The following is an 18,986-nucleotide window of genomic DNA, read 5'->3' as shown; positions in this document are numbered from 1 at the left end:
AAGTATATAATGTGCCAATAAGAGGATACCAATAAACTCAAATAAATAATCAGAAGACCCCAGCGGAGTTATAGAAGCAGGATGTGGATACGTTTTCCGTTCCTCTAAAGCAACATTGAAGGCACCTATCTCTCTTGGTTCATCGAAAGAGCAATACAACACTCCTTCCAAATATTTTATATTTGCAACTGAACTGACCTTGTTATCTCATATCCAGCCTCTCTAAATTTACTTAATTCATAATCACTATATTCCAAATTTTCCACCTTCTTTCCTTTCTCACCCTTAAACCAAAATGTGGTCCATCTCCATGTGGTCTCTACTTTGCGGCAAATGCCAATATAATTCTCACCACTATATGGAACCCAAATCTTGAGAATTTTTTTTGTCCCAGCAAATGCAACATTCATATATACTGTATTGGGGAAATCGTTTCTTTTTGGACATATTTGATATAGAGAATAAAGGCTGGCATGAGATCGAGAAGGAAGCATGCACTTTATTTGCTAATGTATTCTCATGGATCCAACCATAAAGTTGTATGCATAAGTATTCAACAGCCAACTATTGCAGATCCCAAAACGGATTTGATCTATGATTACGCTTAGGTTGCGTTTGATTCAGGGTGATATAAGATTAATCCTGTGATCTTTGTTTAATTTTCAAGATTCCCTCGTTTGGTTGTCTAAGTGATAAAATATTACGTAATTTTTTATTGTAAATAGTGTTTACTATTGATAATATAGGAGGTAATTAGATTACCTTCCAAAGGGGTGCATGTGTTAATATAAGATTACCGAGGTAATTTTAATTTTGACCCTATTTGCCCTTAATCTTTTATCATTTAGGACACATTTGCCCTCGTATGTCTACCAAATAACAATTACATAGACCCCCTACATTTGAAAATATAGCTAAAACATCCCAGTTACAAAAAAGTTTAAAAGTTAACAAAATACCCCCAACCACCCAAGACCACCGTCGGCCGCTAGCCACCAACGTTGGCCGCTGGCGAAAGTCATCATATTGGGGCAAGACCGGTGGGATTTTGCTGGTCGTGTACCGGTAAGGACGTTTTCGGTCATGGATTTGTGATCCATGGCCGGAAACGACTAGATCTAGTCATTTCACGGCCAAAGATTTGGCCATAAAATCTAGCCGTTTTTGGCCATGGATCAAAGGTCCATGGCCAGATTAGGCCTAATCGGCTCACGACTAGCTAGATCTGACCGGTAGTGCGCCATTATGGTGGCTGCCAGCGGTGGTGGTTGGCTGTCGGCAATAGCTTAGGGTGGATATGGGTGATTTTGCTACAAATTAAAGTTTTATATGGCTGGGGTGTTTAGAAATATATTAAAAAATAATAGAATAAAAAAATAATAAAAATAATATTATATTATTATTTAAAAATGAGGGCAATTTAATAATCTATATAATATACCCACTCATTTATCCTTCCAACCAAACATATTATTATAATATACCCATCAATTTATTCCAACCAACCAAACACATTTTTCTAAAGATTCTTTGATAATCTATCTTTCCAGTAATACAATATTATCTCATAATATAATATTCTTTGAACTAAACGCACATTTAGTATGTTCACGATTACGCTTAGTATGTCCACCAAAAGATCTGACCATGACTTGTCAGCACTACCACGGTTCATTTTGGATGTGAAAGTTCTATCAACGATAAGTGATAATGGGAGTATCTTTGAAGAAGGAAGAACAATTGAATGTGATTATATTCTTGCTGTCGCATAGTTCTTATTAAACACTAAGGATTTATTTAGTTTGAAATTTGAAGATAATTTCAAAAACTAAAATACGATTCAAAATTGAGGATACTTAATCCAGTATCGGGAATCTTTCAAATCATATTAATATATATTCAACCATATTCTCAATCATCAATACCGAACTTATCTTTCAAAGGAAATCTAAAATACCACAGTAATATATAGTTATCCATATTTGAACTCAATAAATTTATGTCTTTGTCCATTATATAATTATTAGTCCTGCTAGATAGTGAGATCAATAAACAATATTACCTAAACTTTTTTTTTGGTGATCGGAGTGTCTAGACCAGTTTGCACGTTCTTCAACTAATATCTAGAACCCTAAATTGATTAAACTTATCTAACTTCATACAAATTCATCAAAATTCGCCAATTATATTAACAAATTAAGATATCAAATTATTTAGAGAAGTATCATGATATCACATAATCAATCGTTTTGAGGAGGTTGAATCCATATGCGCTCATGAGCTGATCGGCTGATCCAAGAACAAGGTTTTGGACAAGAGTCATGGCTTCTTGTTGAGTTGTAAAACCAAGAGTAAAAATAACCAACAATATGAACATCATTTATAGTGTTTGCTAATTCACTTGCCTCCCCCATTGCTGCAACTGGAACTGGAACTGGAACTGGAACTAACATAGAACTGCTATCCATCAACACCATTTTGTTACCAAGGCTTCTTAATTGAAGGCACTTCATCTTCGACCAATCAAACCAATGAACAAACCAACGATTCCCCGAGCCATCACAAAAACTATCAACAGACGCCCATCAAATTCGATCAGCCGATTAAATATTTTACTTGCTGATGTACATGTCGTGCGCCTGGAATCGGATCATGTCCATACATTTTCAACTCTTTTGTAGCAACCTTGAAGGACACCAATGAACCTGAAGAGAGACCACTATATAACACCAATGAATGAGCCACTTTGATTCGGTAAATTTTCCAGGACCATCCGGAAACTCGGCCGGGACGACATGTACTTATAATACGAATTCCACTGGGATCATGTCTCGCTACGAAAACCACACATTCTGGGGAAGATGGAGTGGCAGAGAATATTATCTCTCTTCGCAAAGTGTGTCCAGTTTAATGGCGGCAATTAGATGGTCTTGTCAGTGAAAGGATAGTAGAATAAGAGTGAACGATAGTTGAAAGAAACAACGATTTGTTGCTTTCAAGAAAAGAAGCCAACCGTATTTTGAAGCAAGGAAGAGTTATAGAGAGAGAGAGATAAAATAAGTTGTTACGAAAAGCAAATATCCATGGCGATTTATCTGCATATTTGACATTATAAGTACTTGAATCTCTCCAATTCTTGCACACTGCCAATAAACGTATTTGATTCGAATAATAAAGACGGTCCATGGTGACTTGACAGCACACTCTCGCTTGTTCTTCTTGTTCCTGTTTCGGTAACTTCTTCCCTCAGAAAACCAAGAAACGAACCTCATTCTGATTTTGAACAGTTTGATTTGAACACTTTATCTTCTTGTTTGGACTTTGATTTTGATATATTGTTCTGAAACCTGTAGAACAATGTTACGCATTTGAAAGGAGAAGAATACGAGGGCTCAGGGATTCGGGGGAGGGATTTGGGATTTTTTAAAACTTTAATTAATTTGTAAAATAAAAAATTTAATCTATAAAAAAAATAAGTGTTTTGTCTGACTTTACTTACATGTCATTCAATACTTTCATTTTAGAGTAGTGTTACACTTACATTATTCTTTTACACAATTTTTATTACATCATAATGTGGCATATGCTACAACCACACATATTTTTAATTATTTTGAATTTTTAATATTGTAATAAAATTTGTGTGGTTATAGCATATGCCACATCATGATATAATAAAAGTTATATAAAAAAGTGGTGTAAGTGTCTGTAGCATTACTCTTCATTTTAATAAACGTACATAAGTTATCATTTTGGTTGTCATTGCTATTTTCTAAACAGTTTGGGGCATTGTGTAATTAACTTAAAACTTCAAGAGCAAAAAGTTTTTTCCCCTTGAAATTAATTACATGTAATGTAACAACAGAGAAATGAAAACGGTGTCGTGTAGCACTTGCGAGATACTTCATAACAGAGTCTTGACTCTTGACCATTGCTCGCGTAAGCTCGAGCCGAGACGAGCCTCGGTGCTGCTAACTTAGTTAACCCTCCCAAAACCACAGATTTGAATCCCGCAGCCATGGCGAACCAAGAGCTCGACCCGGTGGCTCCTCCTGGGCTTCACCTCGTCTCCGCCTTTCTCGCTATGGAACCAGCGGACTCTCTCATCTCCCTTGCGAGGTAATCTTCGGCTCACATTCAGCTCTTTTTTTAATTATTTTCAATTTTTTGTATAATTTGTTTAATTTTCTGAAGCGCAGAGCATGTGGTGGTGGATCGGTGACGGAGAAAGTTCAGAGGTTTATTTGGAGTTATTGTATTAGTGAAGCTGTAAGTGTTATTATTTTTGTTAAATTGTGATAATATACTCTGTTTATGTTCTGTTAAAGTTTTCTATTTATTTGTTTTATTTTTAAAATTTATGTTTTATAGCTTGAGGATCTTTGAATTATTAAGGCTGCGTTTGTCTGTATCAATTGTGTTTACAAAAGGAATCTGGAATTGAAGAAAAAATTTGGTTCTAGATAGGCTTTCTTTCAGGAGATGAATTTAGTTGTATAATTGGTGTTAATATGATATATACATTCTCAAAAAGGAATAATAATTGTTAGTGTTTCTTTGATCTGAATTATAAAACTATGCTCTTAGATGAACAATCCCAGCAAGATTAATGAACAATCAACCATAGAACAATCAATAGGTATCAAGATATAAAGAGAAAAACAAGAAAAAATAAAGGAGACAGTCGATTATAGTGGTTCTGCAGTCAAGGCCTATGTCCACTCTTCAAGGCAAGGTAGTATTTCGTTAAATCAGCAATATTCCTTAGATCTACAGATCATATTAACCTCTAAACCCAATAACAAGGAAGAATCACGCCTGATTAATTGATAAACCCTAGCCCTCTTTGAATCCAATCAACTCTCTCACACTCTCTGTTAACCAAGGGTGAGTTTTTATACAATCAAAGAGTCTCAGCATCAGCTTCCACCTGGAATCAGGCTTCCTTCCAGCCGTAGGATGAAGATCAAGATTGATCTTAAAAGAATGGTGTGACATTGCAAACAAGAGAGAGCAACATAATTCGTTTTGTTGTAGGTGAATGAATGCCACAAAGACAAGAGCTAAAAGTGGTCCTCCATCCTCCAAAACGACACCATTTTAATAAGCCTCTATATTTGACTTTTCAAACATTATAAAAAGCTTGCTGACTTGGCTAGTGACATGGCAAAGAAGTGTCAAACTCATCACAATTCTCCACCTTGGTACTTGCTTTGACATACCAGAAAACTAACCCTTGCCGTACATCTATGTGTTTATTACGTTCATGGAAAAATTGATTCTTACACAAGTGAATAGCACTCTGGCTGTCGCTTTGTATCACCACTAGCTTTTGAACAATTCCCAGTTCTCCTACAAGACCCATCAGCTACCTTGCTTCTTTTGCAGCTTCAGTAATGGCTATGCTGAATAAATTGTGATGAGTTTGGCACTTCTTTGCCATGTCACTAGCCAAGTCAACAAGCTTTTTATAATGTTTGAAAAGTCAAATATGGAGGCTTATTGAAATGGTGTTGTTTTGGAGAATGGAGGACCACTTTTAGCTCGTCTTCGTGGCATTCATTCACCTACAACAAAACGAATTCTATTGCTCTCTCTTGTTTGCAATGTCGCACCATTCTTTTAAAATCAATCTTGATCTTCATCCTACGGCTGAAAGGAAGCCTAATTCTAGGTGGAAGCTGATGTTGAGACTCTTTGATTGTATAAACTCACCCTTGGTTAACAGAGAGTTGATTGGATTCCAAGGGGGCTAGGGTTTATCAATTAATCATGTGTGATTCTTCCTTGTTATTGGGTTTAGAGGTTAATATGATCTGTAAATCTAAGGATATTGTTGATTCAATAAAATACTACCTTGCCTTGAAGAGTGGACATAGGCCTTGATTACTGAACCACTGTAATCGATTGTCTCTTTTATTTTTTCTTGTTTTTCTCTTTATATCTCGATGCCTATAGATTGTTTATTAATCTTGCTGGGATTGTTCATCTGAGAGCATAGTTTTATTATTCAGATCAAAGAAACACTTAACAATAATTTTAATTTTTTCTCATGTTTTACGGTTACGCTGAAAATATAAAAAACTCCACCATCTTCTTTCTGGTCAAGAAGTTTAAAGCAGTCACTAATAACAGTTCTCTCTAACACGTTCTTGGTTAAGCTTATTAATACTCTTAACTGAGCTCAATTTTTTGTTGTTTTATTCTGTTGTTGTCTTGATTTGATTGTTGATTAGTTTCTTAAAACTAAAGCTTGGTTCAGTTGAATTGTTTATGCAGTCTGGGAAAGGTTATGTGCCTTATGTGAAGAACTTTCTGAAGAAGCTCATTGTTGAAGTTGAGTCAAACCACGGTGATGTTCTGGATGAACTATACGAACAATATGCTTACATTATGACTTCTTTGAAGGTAGAGCTCATGGTTGGAGATTTTCTTATTGTTTTTTTTTTTCATTGAAGTATTTGTGTTTCTTTTCATGCTTAAATAATGGTTGACAAGTTTTTTGGCTCTCTAGGATGACCATTTGGCTGAAAAAAATAAGAGAGTCTGTAAATACATTACTTTTCTTTTTCCAGATGGTAATAACTATTATCTATGTGACATCTTTGATTGGTACTTACCTTTTATTTGCATCATTGAATAAGTTTAGTTGATGATTTGGTTAGGTACGTTTGATCTCCCAAGTTGTCCAAAGTCAAGGAAACTGATCGTTCCACTTCAATGTTCCCTCAACATGCTTGAAGGAGATACAGGGTATGCTTCAGTGTTGATCTTGCTTTGTTTTCTTTCTATTATCTCTGTCTAGTAAAGTTGTATTAATATCTGCAACACTGTTCTTCTGTTGACGATTATGTAATCAATCTTTTCAAGTTGTTCCTTGTGTATGAGTAAAATATGTGCTCAGATTTTTTTTTAGTGATTCTTTCAATAATGCAGAAGGCTTGTCTTTCTTTTCTCTTTTCTTCTTTCCTATACGATGTGCACTCTATATCTGCTTGCATTAGTCACTGATATGGTAAATATTGGCAATTTAAAAATCATTTTACATTTGTGTTTATGCACAGTTATTACTTTGTCGTTTCTTGTTTGCATAAAGTTGTTTCATGAAGTTGTGTTTAGCATGCAGACTAGTATACTTAGCCCTTATTGACTTACAGGTGTTCAATTTGGCCCTCCAGCCTATATTTGTCAGAGATCATACTTTCGTTTCCAGAAATATTCTCTAATAAATCTTGTTTTGAGGTAAGTTATTTGTTCAAGAATATGTTTTCTCTGTGTGAAATTACAATTGTTGCCAAGGCTAATGAATCAATTGATAACTTTATTGAGTACTTCTCGTGGTTGAACTCTATTACTAAGTTTTTTGAAAAGCATATGATTATATTGGTAAAAGAAAAAGCAGAGAATAAATAACACAACTATGACTGGTTTTTCCATCTTTCCATGTACACATTTTGTATCTCACAATGCTAGTTTAGTTAATGCCTTTTTTTTTTATACTCTTGTGAATGCGGCTAGTATTATATTTCTGTTAGTCTTTAATAACCACAAATTTTGATTCTTTGTTTCTTTTTTCATTTTTGCAGGTTGGTTCAGGGGTCGGTTTGGTTGGAGTGTGCCTTGCCCAAGCAAAAGCTGCAAAGGTATATTATTCAAATTCCCATGCATACTTGGTATTGTTCTTTTCATAGCTTAAGATGCTGTTGCATAAAATCAAGAAGTATGTGGAGCATTATGGATTGGATCCTTCTAAAATTGGTTGCTTCCATAGTTTATGCTCCTAAAGTAATGAAATTGGCTTCTGATGACTACACAGTGAGAGAGCTACTGTGTGGACAGATACGGGTCAAACATGTAATCTACTTTTGGCTTACCTATGAAAAGAATAATTTTGAATGAATTATAACCTCTTGGTTTCCCTGTTGATGGTCAAAGCTTGATGGTAGTAGTAAACATTACTTGCAGTAACTTTGTTGAGGGGATCAAGTGAAAAAGTTTAGTAACTGGAAATGGAAATGGATTTTTCTGTATTTTCTGTTCGAGTGGCATACTATATTATGGTATGCTACAATTAAGTTACATCTAGCGACTGAAAATGGATCTTTCTGTTTTCTATGATGAAGCTGCTTGGATGGTATACTACATTATGCTATGCTGCAGTTAAGTTACAGATTTGGGGTTTGGGTGCGGGTCAATGTCTCATCTTTTTATGGCTCTTCCTTTGGATTAAATACAAGTGAATCTTTATTTTTCTTCAAACGGTAATCTAAATTTTCACTAACCATTGCTGTTTCTGTGAAAAAAACATATATTTGATGCAGGTTATATTGACTGATGGTGACCTATCAACACTAGTTAACTTGAGGTCTAATTTGGAGTTGAACCAATTAAGCATAGAAACTGATTTCTCTGAAAATGAAGATTCAAATGTGGTAAGCTGCATTTTTTAGACTTTCGTTGTCTTAGCATTTTTTTTGCTGCTTAGCTAATTGTTTACTTTTGAAATTAATAAAATGATACTTAATTTTCCCCTTCATGTTGAGTTGTCAAGATGCCATGGGGAATAACCAAACATTTTTCTGTTTCCTATAAACTCTGTGCCTCAATATCAAATGTGGGCACATGGAAATTGAACCAAAGTATCATTACATGTAGATAAAAGGTGATTCTTGGAATCGTATTAGGAAGTTGAAGTCCACTTAATAGAATAAAAAAGGATTATGTGACCAATATTGAAATTAATTGTAAATTTCAGGTGAAATGCATTCATCTGCCGTGGGAATCTGCATCAGAAAGTGAGGTCCGTGGCTTTATGCCAGAGATTGTGTGAGTAGTTTAGCCATCTTATAATTTATAGTTGTCATGCATATCCGGTAATCATCTAGGCTTGCCGGTGTAAAAGAAGGCAAGCGGGTTAATATTAATAAGTGAAGAGTTATATTTAATTTGCTCTATCAATCAAAATTTGAATTAATGGTGAGAGACCCTCTTAGTTTATACAAGAGTGAGTTATTTTACTGTCTTACTCCCTTATTAATATTACCGACTGTTAATTTCTCTTATTTCTCTTTTGGCAGTCTGGGTGCAGATGTAATTTATGATCCAACATGCCTCCCGCATCTCGTCAGAGTTTTATCCATTCTCTTGAGTCAAAAGAAATCAGATTCTCCGACACAAAAAGAGAGTTGCAAAGGCTCAATCCGAGATAGCGAATATGGTCATGACCGAGTCAATGATACCAATCAGGGGAAAATTCTGTGTGCAAATGACTTGGATAGATGCCATTCTAACCATAACGGAATTGATGCTTGTAAGGAAGCTCCCAACACTAGGTCAAGTGAAGGCCCAGTGGCTTATATCGCATCGGTCATTCGTAATATCGACACCTTCAATTGCTTTCTCGCACTAGCAAGTCAGGCTAATCTTGCTATTACAGATATAACTGAAACATTTAGGCCCTTCAATTTGCTTCCTTACATGCAGTCATATCAACGATCAAATATTAGATTATTTATTGTATCTTGCAACACTTAACTATACTATTTGTACCTCTTTCTGGGTTTTGAATGTCTAGGCCTGCTGTTTAAGACAAGGGATATTGTAGGTTTTTTTTTTTTTTGGATAACCGGGGTTTATTCTTACGGATCCATTGAACATGTTATAGGCTCAATTGATTAGAAAGTCATAAATGTGATAGGCGGTCATTGTGGAGACTTGAACATGAGACTTCTGGGTAATCTATCTAGATAGTTGAAATCTTGTCATTCGGTCACAAGTCCAGTTGTTGGTATTGTAGTTTTCGTAGGTGGGGAGGCAGGATTTTACTATAATCTCAATTTTTGCATCTAAATCCTTGAATAATTAATAATAATAATAATAAAATGTTAATGCTACGGCAGAGTACAGCTTGATAATTTAATGCCCAGCAACCAGCACTAATATTTTCTTAATTTGATTGTGGAATCCCAATGTGTTTTGAATTTAATTTAATTAGTGGAATCCCAAAGCCAAAGGTGAAGCTTGAAAGTCACCCCAACCAATCACCCGGCTAAAACCAGCATTTAAATTAATCAAATTAGTCCTGGCTTTTTGTACAAAGCAAACAAGCCGAATTACATGTACCTACCCGTAGTTTGCCGTAAAGATAAGTGGGTACCAAAAAGTTTGGAAATGACAAACGTCTACTTTTTGTTAATATTTATTGGTTAAGTTTAACTGAAGAATGATAAAATAGTAAATTTAAAAACAAATAAAGGGCAATTATGTCATTTCATCCGTTTCTTCTTCAATTAAAAGCTTGAAAGTTCCATGTGCATTAGGTAATTGTTCGGGCAAATGCCTAAACAGAATATAAATTAGATTTGAGGGATATTTTATAAAATTAGTAATTGACAATGAACACAAAAACGATTTTAATTCCTGGTATGGATTCAAGCGTTTCACAACTCATGACAACTAATCACAATCAGTGGGATTGTGAATTGAATGTCAACTCAATTCTTTCTACACTATGAATGCTGCATTATAAGTTCAGATTTTTTTTTGCCATTAAAGATCTCTATGGTTCTATTCTTTCAAACTCCTGATATTTTTTGGAATCTGGATTTCTGGGTTTTTGTTGTTTTTTCTTTTTCGGTCTTAGTTTGTTTCAATCTATCTTTCTTCTTCAAAGCCACCACCGTCGGCATTTTTGCTGGCTTTCTTTCCATTTTCCTTCACCTTTTTAGTTGATCTCACCTCCCATCACCATCCTCCTCCATCCCCAACCGGATTTGACCACCCCTGTCACCACCGTTCGACTCCCCATCCTCTCCTCTTCAAAACCCTTCTCTCCATTAACCCTCCCCACTCGCCGTTTGCCGCCATGACTTGCATTTGCCGCTGCGAGACAGCCGTGTTTTGCAATCTTTTCTTTTGCGTTTTGTTGGTTTTTTGGTGTTTGATCGGTGGGATACTCTTTAGAAGTGTTTGTGTTGATGTTATGGTGTTTTTTTAGTCGCCGGCCGCTCCCCCATCGCTAGGGGTGGAAAAATCCGGTTAACCGGACCGGTTAACCTGTTGTTTGAACCGAATCGGTTTTTGGTTTCAAAAATAAATTGAACCGATTATAAATTGAACCGATTATAAACTGAACCGAAAATTCGGTTTGGTTAACCAGTTTTTAAACCGGTTAATTAAAATTTATGATGGGCAACCTTTCTTGACCCAATTCGGTCACCATTATGGGCTGTATGGGCTGCATTTTTTGGCCCAATTCGGTCCTTCTTATTTTTTTTTTCCAGGTTTAATGACATAAGTGTTGAAACACCAAGATCCAAAATCAAACAACTGAGTCATTTCTAACCAAATAACAATTGATTCTCAACTCCAAAATCATTATTCATTTATTGATGAAGTAACACAAAAAACTTGTAGTTCTCATCTTTTTAGTAAGACCAAAAAACAAGAAATTTGGTTTCTGCAGATTCCCATGGAAAAAAAAAAGTCAAAATCATGTATAGAAACAACAATAATTTCTTTAAAAAAGAAAAAGAACATTATTCATAAAACCATCTCAATTTGCTTTCAAATCATCTGAATCCTCAACGTTCTTGATGGCCTGTGCCTTCCTCAAAGTACTAGTTACTGCAACTTGTCTAGAACATCTTCCTACTTTTTTTTTCAGAATCTTCAGTGCAATTTTCCCACTATGTATAAAACTTTCTTTGCACTCACCACCCTTTATAAACAAGCAAAACCCACACGGCCACACCTTCCCACCTTCACCTTCAATTTCTTTCCCATTATAGATCATTCATTCTAAGTTCTAACTAACAAATACACATAACAAGAAGAATAATTAAAAAAAAAAATTTTATAGGACATCATATATCTGAGCTGTGGGCGAGGTCACCAACAAATACAAAGAAAAAAGCCAAAGAGATTAGCTCACCCACCGGAAACAGACGACGACGTGGAGACTTGGTGAAGGAAGAAGAATGGTGACCACGACTGGTGACTGCCGACCGTTAAGCAATAGATCAGTGAGCAAAGATCGATAGTGTGAGCAAAGATCGGTGGTGTGAGCAACGTGTGAAATTTGTGTGGCTACTGGCTGAGGCGTGACCGCGTGACTCCGGCGTGAGAAGTGAGAACAGAGATATGAGAACTAAGAGTGAGAGATAGTGAGAGTCCAAGAGAGAGTGAGAGACTGAGACTTTGAGAGTCTGAGAGATTGAGAGTTACTAAGGTGAGTGTCTGAGTACCGGCACCGGCGCGAGTGAGTCTGAGATCTGAGTACTGGAGCAGTGGAGCTGCCGAGCTGGAGACTGGAGTAGTGAAGAATGAAGACTAAAGTGGGTGAGTGTTAGACTGTGTTAGGGATTGCAAAATAAAAAACGTAAAATGCAATTATTTTTTTAAAATTTCGATTCAGAAAACCGGGTCCAGGTAACCGAAATTAATTTTGTCAAAAATCGAAACCGAACTGAATATTCAGTTTTTTTTTTTAATATCCGAACCAAAACCGAACCGAAACCGAAAAAAACTGAATTTTCGGTTCGGTTCAGTTTTCGGGTTTTTTTTTCCACCCCTACCCATCGCTCCAACCTTGTTGCTTCATTGTCACCCACCACCTGTCCGACCTTTTGCCGCATCCAACTCCCAGTCTGCACAACAACCAACTGTTGGAGTCTGGGTTTGTTGGTGAGTGATTGTAAGATTTCTCGGCCATTTCCCTGCCGCTAGAGACCAAAAATTTTCTGGTTTTGAAAACGTCCACTTTTTTTTTCTCAACTAAATAAGCAATTGCAATTACCACACTATCCTTCAGCAGACGGAATTCACTAACAGAACTTGATGGAAAGTGGGTATTTGTCATTCCCAAACTTTTTAGGTACCAACTTGTCTTTTTAACAAACTATGGGTAGCAGCCAAGCAAACACACTAAAAAAGGATTGGATTTTCATGCAAAAGTCATTCCCAAACTTTTCAGGTACCAACTTGTATTTATATTTTGTTAATTGAGTCCAAGATTTTATTTATTATTCTTAAAATAATAAAATCTCAAATTTTAGATGTAATATCATAAGAATAAAATAATAAATAATTATTAATTTATATAATATAAATTTTAATGATTCGCTAATAATTTTTATTTTAGAAACAAAAAAAATAAAAAAATCAACATGTTTTAATACTTTGTTTAAAAAAAAAAAACGCTTCTAGTAATATAATTTTTTACAAGTCTACACCTATTTCATCTATCTTATTATAAGCTATGGTAGAATATTCAATAGGCAATTTTTGACCATATGATGAGACTATAACATAAGACATCTAGGTAATCTAAAGTTTTGCTATCTGGTCACAAGCCAAGTGGTTAATACTTTATATTTTTGTATAAATTTACAGTTAGATTATTGTAATACTAATTGTTAATACAAATTTTTGCTAATTCATTTAACACGATAAAATGATTTATGAGAATTATAAGGATTATTTATCTATATTATCTTATTAATGTTGTATCGATTAATTAACACTAGTTTAATGTATTGATTAATATATCCATTCATACCTTTAAAAATACGAATCAAATTAATTAAAATCAATTATTACATTGATTTATACTTTTTTATTTATTTAATATTTTAACATCAATAGATGTCAATTAAAAATGTGATATTCACGTATAATGAAGGACGCTTATTTCAGATATTAGCATTTTGATCCTTTAAATTATTAAATAAATAGAATTTTGTTTGACCACTAATCAGTTGTTAATTAACTTAAAAATTATAGTGAAACATGGTATGACTTGACATCATCCTCGTCTTTCTCTGGCTTATCACAACTGGTAGTTTGCTCGTGGTTCTAAAATTTTACTTAGATTCAAACACAACCGATGTGATACCTATCAAATGTTGTTGTTATTGAACATGTAATAGATTTTGGAATTACACAGAGTAAACAGGTTTGACGAAATCCGAAGTTGGTACTCCTATTCAATGTTTTGAAAACCGGATCGGAAGCCGACCCGGTCAAACGGCCGGTTTCCGGTTCGACCGGTTGGACCGGTCGAACCGATTGGTCCGACCGGTGACGCCAGCATGATATCATGCTGATATCAGTATACTGAAATAAGCAAAAACGCAAAAATGGCAAAAAAAATTCAGATTCTCCACCTAATTAAAGTTTAAAAACCATCAAAACCAAGATGAAAAACAGAAAAAGTGATAGACTGGAGAGTGGAGGAGATCGCGAATGTTACTGCAAACCAAGATGAAAAAGTGATAGACTGGAGAGTGGAGGAGATCGCGAATGTTACTGCAAACCAAGATGAAAAAGTGATAGACTGGAGAGTGGAGGAGATCGCGAATGTTACTGCAAACCGAGATGAAAAAGTGATAGACTGGAGAGTGGAGGAGATCGCGAATGGCAGACTGGCAGTAGCAATCCAAGATGAAAAACTGAAGAAGGGGCAAGACCGCAAGAGTGCAAGACGACTCTGTATCTGATCTGTAGCTCAAAACTCAAAAGCAAAATAGCAAATTGAAAAATGAAAATTAAATTTGTTAAAGTCTGACACTTTGACTTTGTGAGTTTGTGTTTGCGGCTGTGAGCAACTGAGCATTGAGCAACTGTAGTTTTTAATTTTTAAAATTTTTTTTTCTCATTTCATGTGTTAAACCGGATGGGGGGTATGGACCGGAAATGTGTTAAATACCGGTTGGACCGTCGGTTTGCTACAGTGAAACTGTCCAACCGCGGTTTGAAACGGTTTGACCGTAAATCCCGGTTATTTGCTTTCTTTAAACCGGAAATGCAAGCGGGTGGCGGTTGGACCGGTTCGACCGCCCGGTCCAGTCCGGGTTTCAGAACCTTGCTCCTAATTACGTTTATTTTAGATTCTCACCTTTAAAATAACACTGTTAGCAATTTTTAGGGTATAGAGGGTGCAATTACAATAATGTCCTTAACCCTAAATTAATAAATTACATTGTAACCCCTAAATTAGTAGAATTATATCTTATCATTTTATTTTTAAATTATCTCAATAACACCCTCGGTCACTGTACACCCTCTCGATTTTTGCTCAATATGGACTGTTTTCAATGGCGTCGAACCCCCTGGTCACCTCCATCACCTTCCCCGTAGTCCGTCGTCCAAAACCCCTTTGGTTCCCGACTCATTGGCCCCTCCAATTGTCGACGCCATTAGGCTTAGGGTTTTGTTGTTCTTCGTCGGATTCCGATCGATTTCGGCAGTGAAAATCCAATTGGACACCACCACTGCAACCAGTGTCTCCAACTCTATAAAACCCCTATGTCCCCAACAATCATTTAGTCGTCGTTCGCCGACAGAGAGTTCATGTTCATTGGCCCTTTTTTGGTGAAGTGGTGGACAACACACGGTGAACTGTCGTGGCTGGGAAGGTTAGGGGTTTTGTAGGGGAGGATGTGAGGAGTCAAATGGTAGTGGTGGTTGGGGTTTTAGCCATTCAAAACGGCCGAAAACTAGCAAAAATAAGTCCTATGTCACAGCTTCCGTGGCCGGCGATCGGTGAGTGATGAGGGGTTGTGAAGGTAAAGTTTTGTAGAGGGGATGATGGGGGTTCAAATAGTGGTGACAATGATGATTTTGGGTGGAAAAATCGCCAGAAAAAGGGCAAAAAACGTCAGGGATATTGTCTGCTAAAGTGCGTTGGAGGACTGTTAGAGGCAGCGATCTGCTAAAGTGCACCGTCCATGCAAAATGACCAATTTACCCATTTACTGTTACATCAAACACTTTTCCATCACTTTAAGGGTGGGAATCTGAAATAAATGTAACCAGGGGTACCAACTTGAGATTTCATCAAACCTTGGGTGGGACTGTGTCGTTTACTCTTACACAAATAATACTTATGTAATTCAAACTCTTTTAAAAAATTTTAAATAAATACCAGTAATTTTTTACCAGGGTCTGTCTTTAAATTAATTTTGTAAGGACCATGTTTAAATACCATTAGATTTATTCATAGAAATATTATTTTAGTCCAAAGATGATACATCCAATGGGAAGGCAATGTTGTATTCATTATTTTCTAGAAAGGTATTTTCCTTTTTTTAATATGATTTTCAATCAATCGAGGGTTAATCCGATCGTATGCTAAGTTAAAGGACCAAAATGTTAGTATTTGAAATTAGTGTCCTCAATTATGGTCACGTCAAAAGCCACAATAGCTGCTTTCCTATTCTTAATTGAAGCGAAATGCAGGTAGACCTGTCTTAAGCTAAAGACCGAACATGCCAGCAGTTACGTAGAGATATGTTGATGTCACGTATACTGATGTAACTATCTTGTCTGCACCCGGTACAGCTCCAAGCCGCAACAGTTCTTTCTCTTTCTTAGTTTCCTTTTCCTAGACGTAACTCAAACTGACACTAACTGTTGAGTTGAAAGTTACAGTAACCCAGTTGAGTATTTTTCGATTTTGTTGTGCGCCTTTAGACTTATAAGAGCCGTCCTGAAAGAAACATCAGTTACAGTGAACCCATTTGAGTCTTTTGAAGAATAATGGCGGAAGGGATTGAGGTTATCCACTCATGGTCTGCTCCGAGATCAATCAGCACTAGTCTCATGTACTCCTTTGGTCAGGTTGATTTCGATGGTTTCTGCTTAGATTCAGTGTTGGTGAGCGTTTAGTTGTTTTCTTCGATATGATATATGAGTTTGTGTTGTGTTGTGTTTTGTTTTGTTTTCTGAGGGATGACATGGAAGTGCTTGATGAACCTCCGTATGCAACTTTTCTTCGGGCGACTGGTGTTGATCGTCCATATAAAGAGGAGCTTCTGTCGAAAATGGTATCTTCAGCCGAGGCTTTTTCCATCTAAATTTAGTATATTCTTAAACTCGTTTGCTTATCTTAATTGGTTGCAATTGTGTTCTAGTGGGACTTTTCATCTTAGATTGTTGTTTTTGTTTTTTGTCTCTTTGAATTTTAGGAAATATGTTGTGTTTAAATCACCCATTTGGTTGTGTGCTGGAGTGCAGGAATCTGATGGACATAAGGTTGTAAAAGATATTATTTATGGTCCAGGAGAAAAGAAATATCGGTTTTGGAAGGTAATATATAAAATTACTTCATCAAGAATTGACACTTGTACTGATTGTGGTGATAATTGTGCTTTATGATAAGCAGAGGAGTAATTTTTCTTTTGGTGTTCATTTTCCTTTCATCATTGTCTGCAGCATATGGTAAAACAACGGGTAACTGGTTTGCCGGATGATTTGTTGAAGAAAGCAAAGCACATTATACTGATACAAAATCCTCTTGACATAATGGTAAGACTAAGTTTCTTCATTTGATCTTATATTCGGTTAATTGAAAGTATACAAATAATGTCATATAGCAGCAGAGTGGAGTAATGAATTCTTGAAACCATTTATTTATTATGTAATTCACTTGTTTACTCTGTCTCTTTGATCTGTTATGCAATGTCAGCAATCATTTGGCAAGTTTGTTCGTCCATCGGTTAAAGAGTTGGGTTTGACTGATCTGCTCGCCGTGTATGGTGAGCTCTGTGAGCTGGGAAAAACTCCAGTCATAATTGATGCAGCTGATCTTCGACAAGATCCTGAGGTTATAATGCTCTAAATTTACAAAATATTTCTTGTGTATTCACTACTGTATGCTTTAAAGTCATTGAAGAAATAATATATACAATGGTGCAACATTTATACCAATCTAGCCTTGATGTATAATCTACATTTATATAATTAGAATCATGCTTAAACAATAAATTGGAGGATTTTGTACTCTGTACACATCTGAACATCAGTTTCTAATTACCAAGTCCGAGGGAATGCCTTCTAACTAATAAGCAGTTACTTTTAGATCTGCAAATAACATGGGTGATCATAAACATTACTAATGGTTAAATACAATGAGACTGATGAATACCTTCTCTACCTCAACTTCTCACAACACAATTTCCAGAACAATCTCAACAATCACAACCAATCAACACACACAAACCACAATAATCAAGATCATTCAAGCACAAAACAATAAGAAATTAGAGTATCAATTAGCAAAAGAAGGAAATATTCACTGAATGAAAAATTGAACCAACTGGTCTTCGAGGGCCAGGACATCCCAACAAGTCACACACATAAAATTCAGCATATCCTCCCACTAACTCGTATCCTCTCTTTTATTTTGACATTTAGATTATACTAACTGTCTATGTCACCTGTCCATAGAGCTAATTACCCCTTTTGTCCCCATTTCTCTTTCGTTTGTACCACTTAGAAATATTAGGTCCATCAGAGACACACTAGCATAGAAGATTCGTTTTCTATTTTACAGAAGGAAATTGCAAGGTATGAATGTGGCATGCTTCAAAGTCATTATGTCCATAGATCATTACTGATTTTCAACAATCTAATTCTTCAATGTGACGGTGAAATATAAAGATTTCAGGTCCTTGGGACTTCTAAGTATTAGACTCTATTGAGGCTTGAAAGATGACATGAAGTGTGTACTTTTGCATGAACTTTATATGATTTGGAGTGGATATTATTAACACTATCTCAAATTGATTCTATTTATATCTGGCTAGAAGTTTGTAAAATATATGAACTACTTGTTACCCTTCATGCTATTTTTTTGGCAACTGTTTATTGTTTTTGTCTTCATGTGTAGGCCACTTTACACGGCCTTTGCGAAGACTTGGATATTCCTTTTCAAGCCGCAATGGTAAGGTGCACGAATGCCATCTCAGTCGAACTCTTCAGTTGGCTTCATTTACTCTATATTTAACATTTTTCTTTTTTTAAATCAAAGAGTTATATACATGCATAAGTCTGAACATTCTGACAAGTTTCGGGTCAAATATAATCAGATGGGAAGCTGGTCCCAAACCAATAGATGGCTTTTGGGCACCATGGTGGTACGAAAGTGCACACAAATCTACGGGCTTTAAGCCACCAAGAAAATATCCTGAGGTATGTGGTTTGTG

At 35.9% G+C, this 18,986-nt stretch overlaps 2 protein-coding genes across 3 annotated transcripts; both read left to right on the top strand.

The window, feature by feature from the left end:
• Positions 1-3,947: 3,947 nt before the first annotated feature.
• LOC116114372 (protein-lysine N-methyltransferase EEF2KMT-like) lies at positions 3,948-9,634 on the top strand. Of its 2 annotated transcripts, none has more exons than XM_031400508.1 (10): positions 3,948-4,119; positions 4,200-4,269; positions 6,280-6,408; positions 6,515-6,578; positions 6,666-6,753; positions 7,158-7,242; positions 7,587-7,643; positions 8,322-8,432; positions 8,756-8,826; positions 9,078-9,634. In XM_031400508.1, the coding sequence occupies exons 1-10, from the start codon at positions 4,019-4,021 to the stop codon at positions 9,532-9,534; spliced, it is 1,233 nt and encodes a 410-aa protein (XP_031256368.1). In that variant the 5' UTR covers positions 3,948-4,018; the 3' UTR covers positions 9,535-9,634. The 2 variants fall into 2 exon arrangements, with proteins under 2 accessions (XP_031256368.1, XP_031256376.1); XM_031400516.1 differs by having other exon boundaries at positions 4,085-4,119; positions 6,263-6,408.
• A 6,961-nt stretch (positions 9,635-16,595) lies between these two features.
• Positions 16,596-18,966, top strand: LOC116114388 (branched-chain-amino-acid aminotransferase-like protein 2). Its single transcript, XM_031400526.1, has 6 exons — positions 16,596-16,826; positions 17,017-17,088; positions 17,215-17,307; positions 17,468-17,605; positions 18,671-18,724; positions 18,870-18,966. Exons 1-6 carry the CDS (start codon positions 16,683-16,685, stop codon positions 18,948-18,950), a joined length of 582 nt encoding a protein of 193 aa, XP_031256386.1. The 5' UTR covers positions 16,596-16,682; the 3' UTR covers positions 18,951-18,966.
• The last annotated feature ends 20 nt before the right edge of the window (positions 18,967-18,986 follow it).

The sequence above is a fragment of the Pistacia vera genome, unplaced genomic scaffold (genome assembly GCF_008641045.1).
Source record: "Pistacia vera cultivar Batoury unplaced genomic scaffold, PisVer_v2 Contig1218, whole genome shotgun sequence".
NCBI lineage: Eukaryota > Viridiplantae > Streptophyta > Magnoliopsida > Sapindales > Anacardiaceae > Pistacia > Pistacia vera.
Note: the sequence above shows the minus strand (reverse complement) of the source record. Positions and strands in the feature narration are given on the sequence as shown.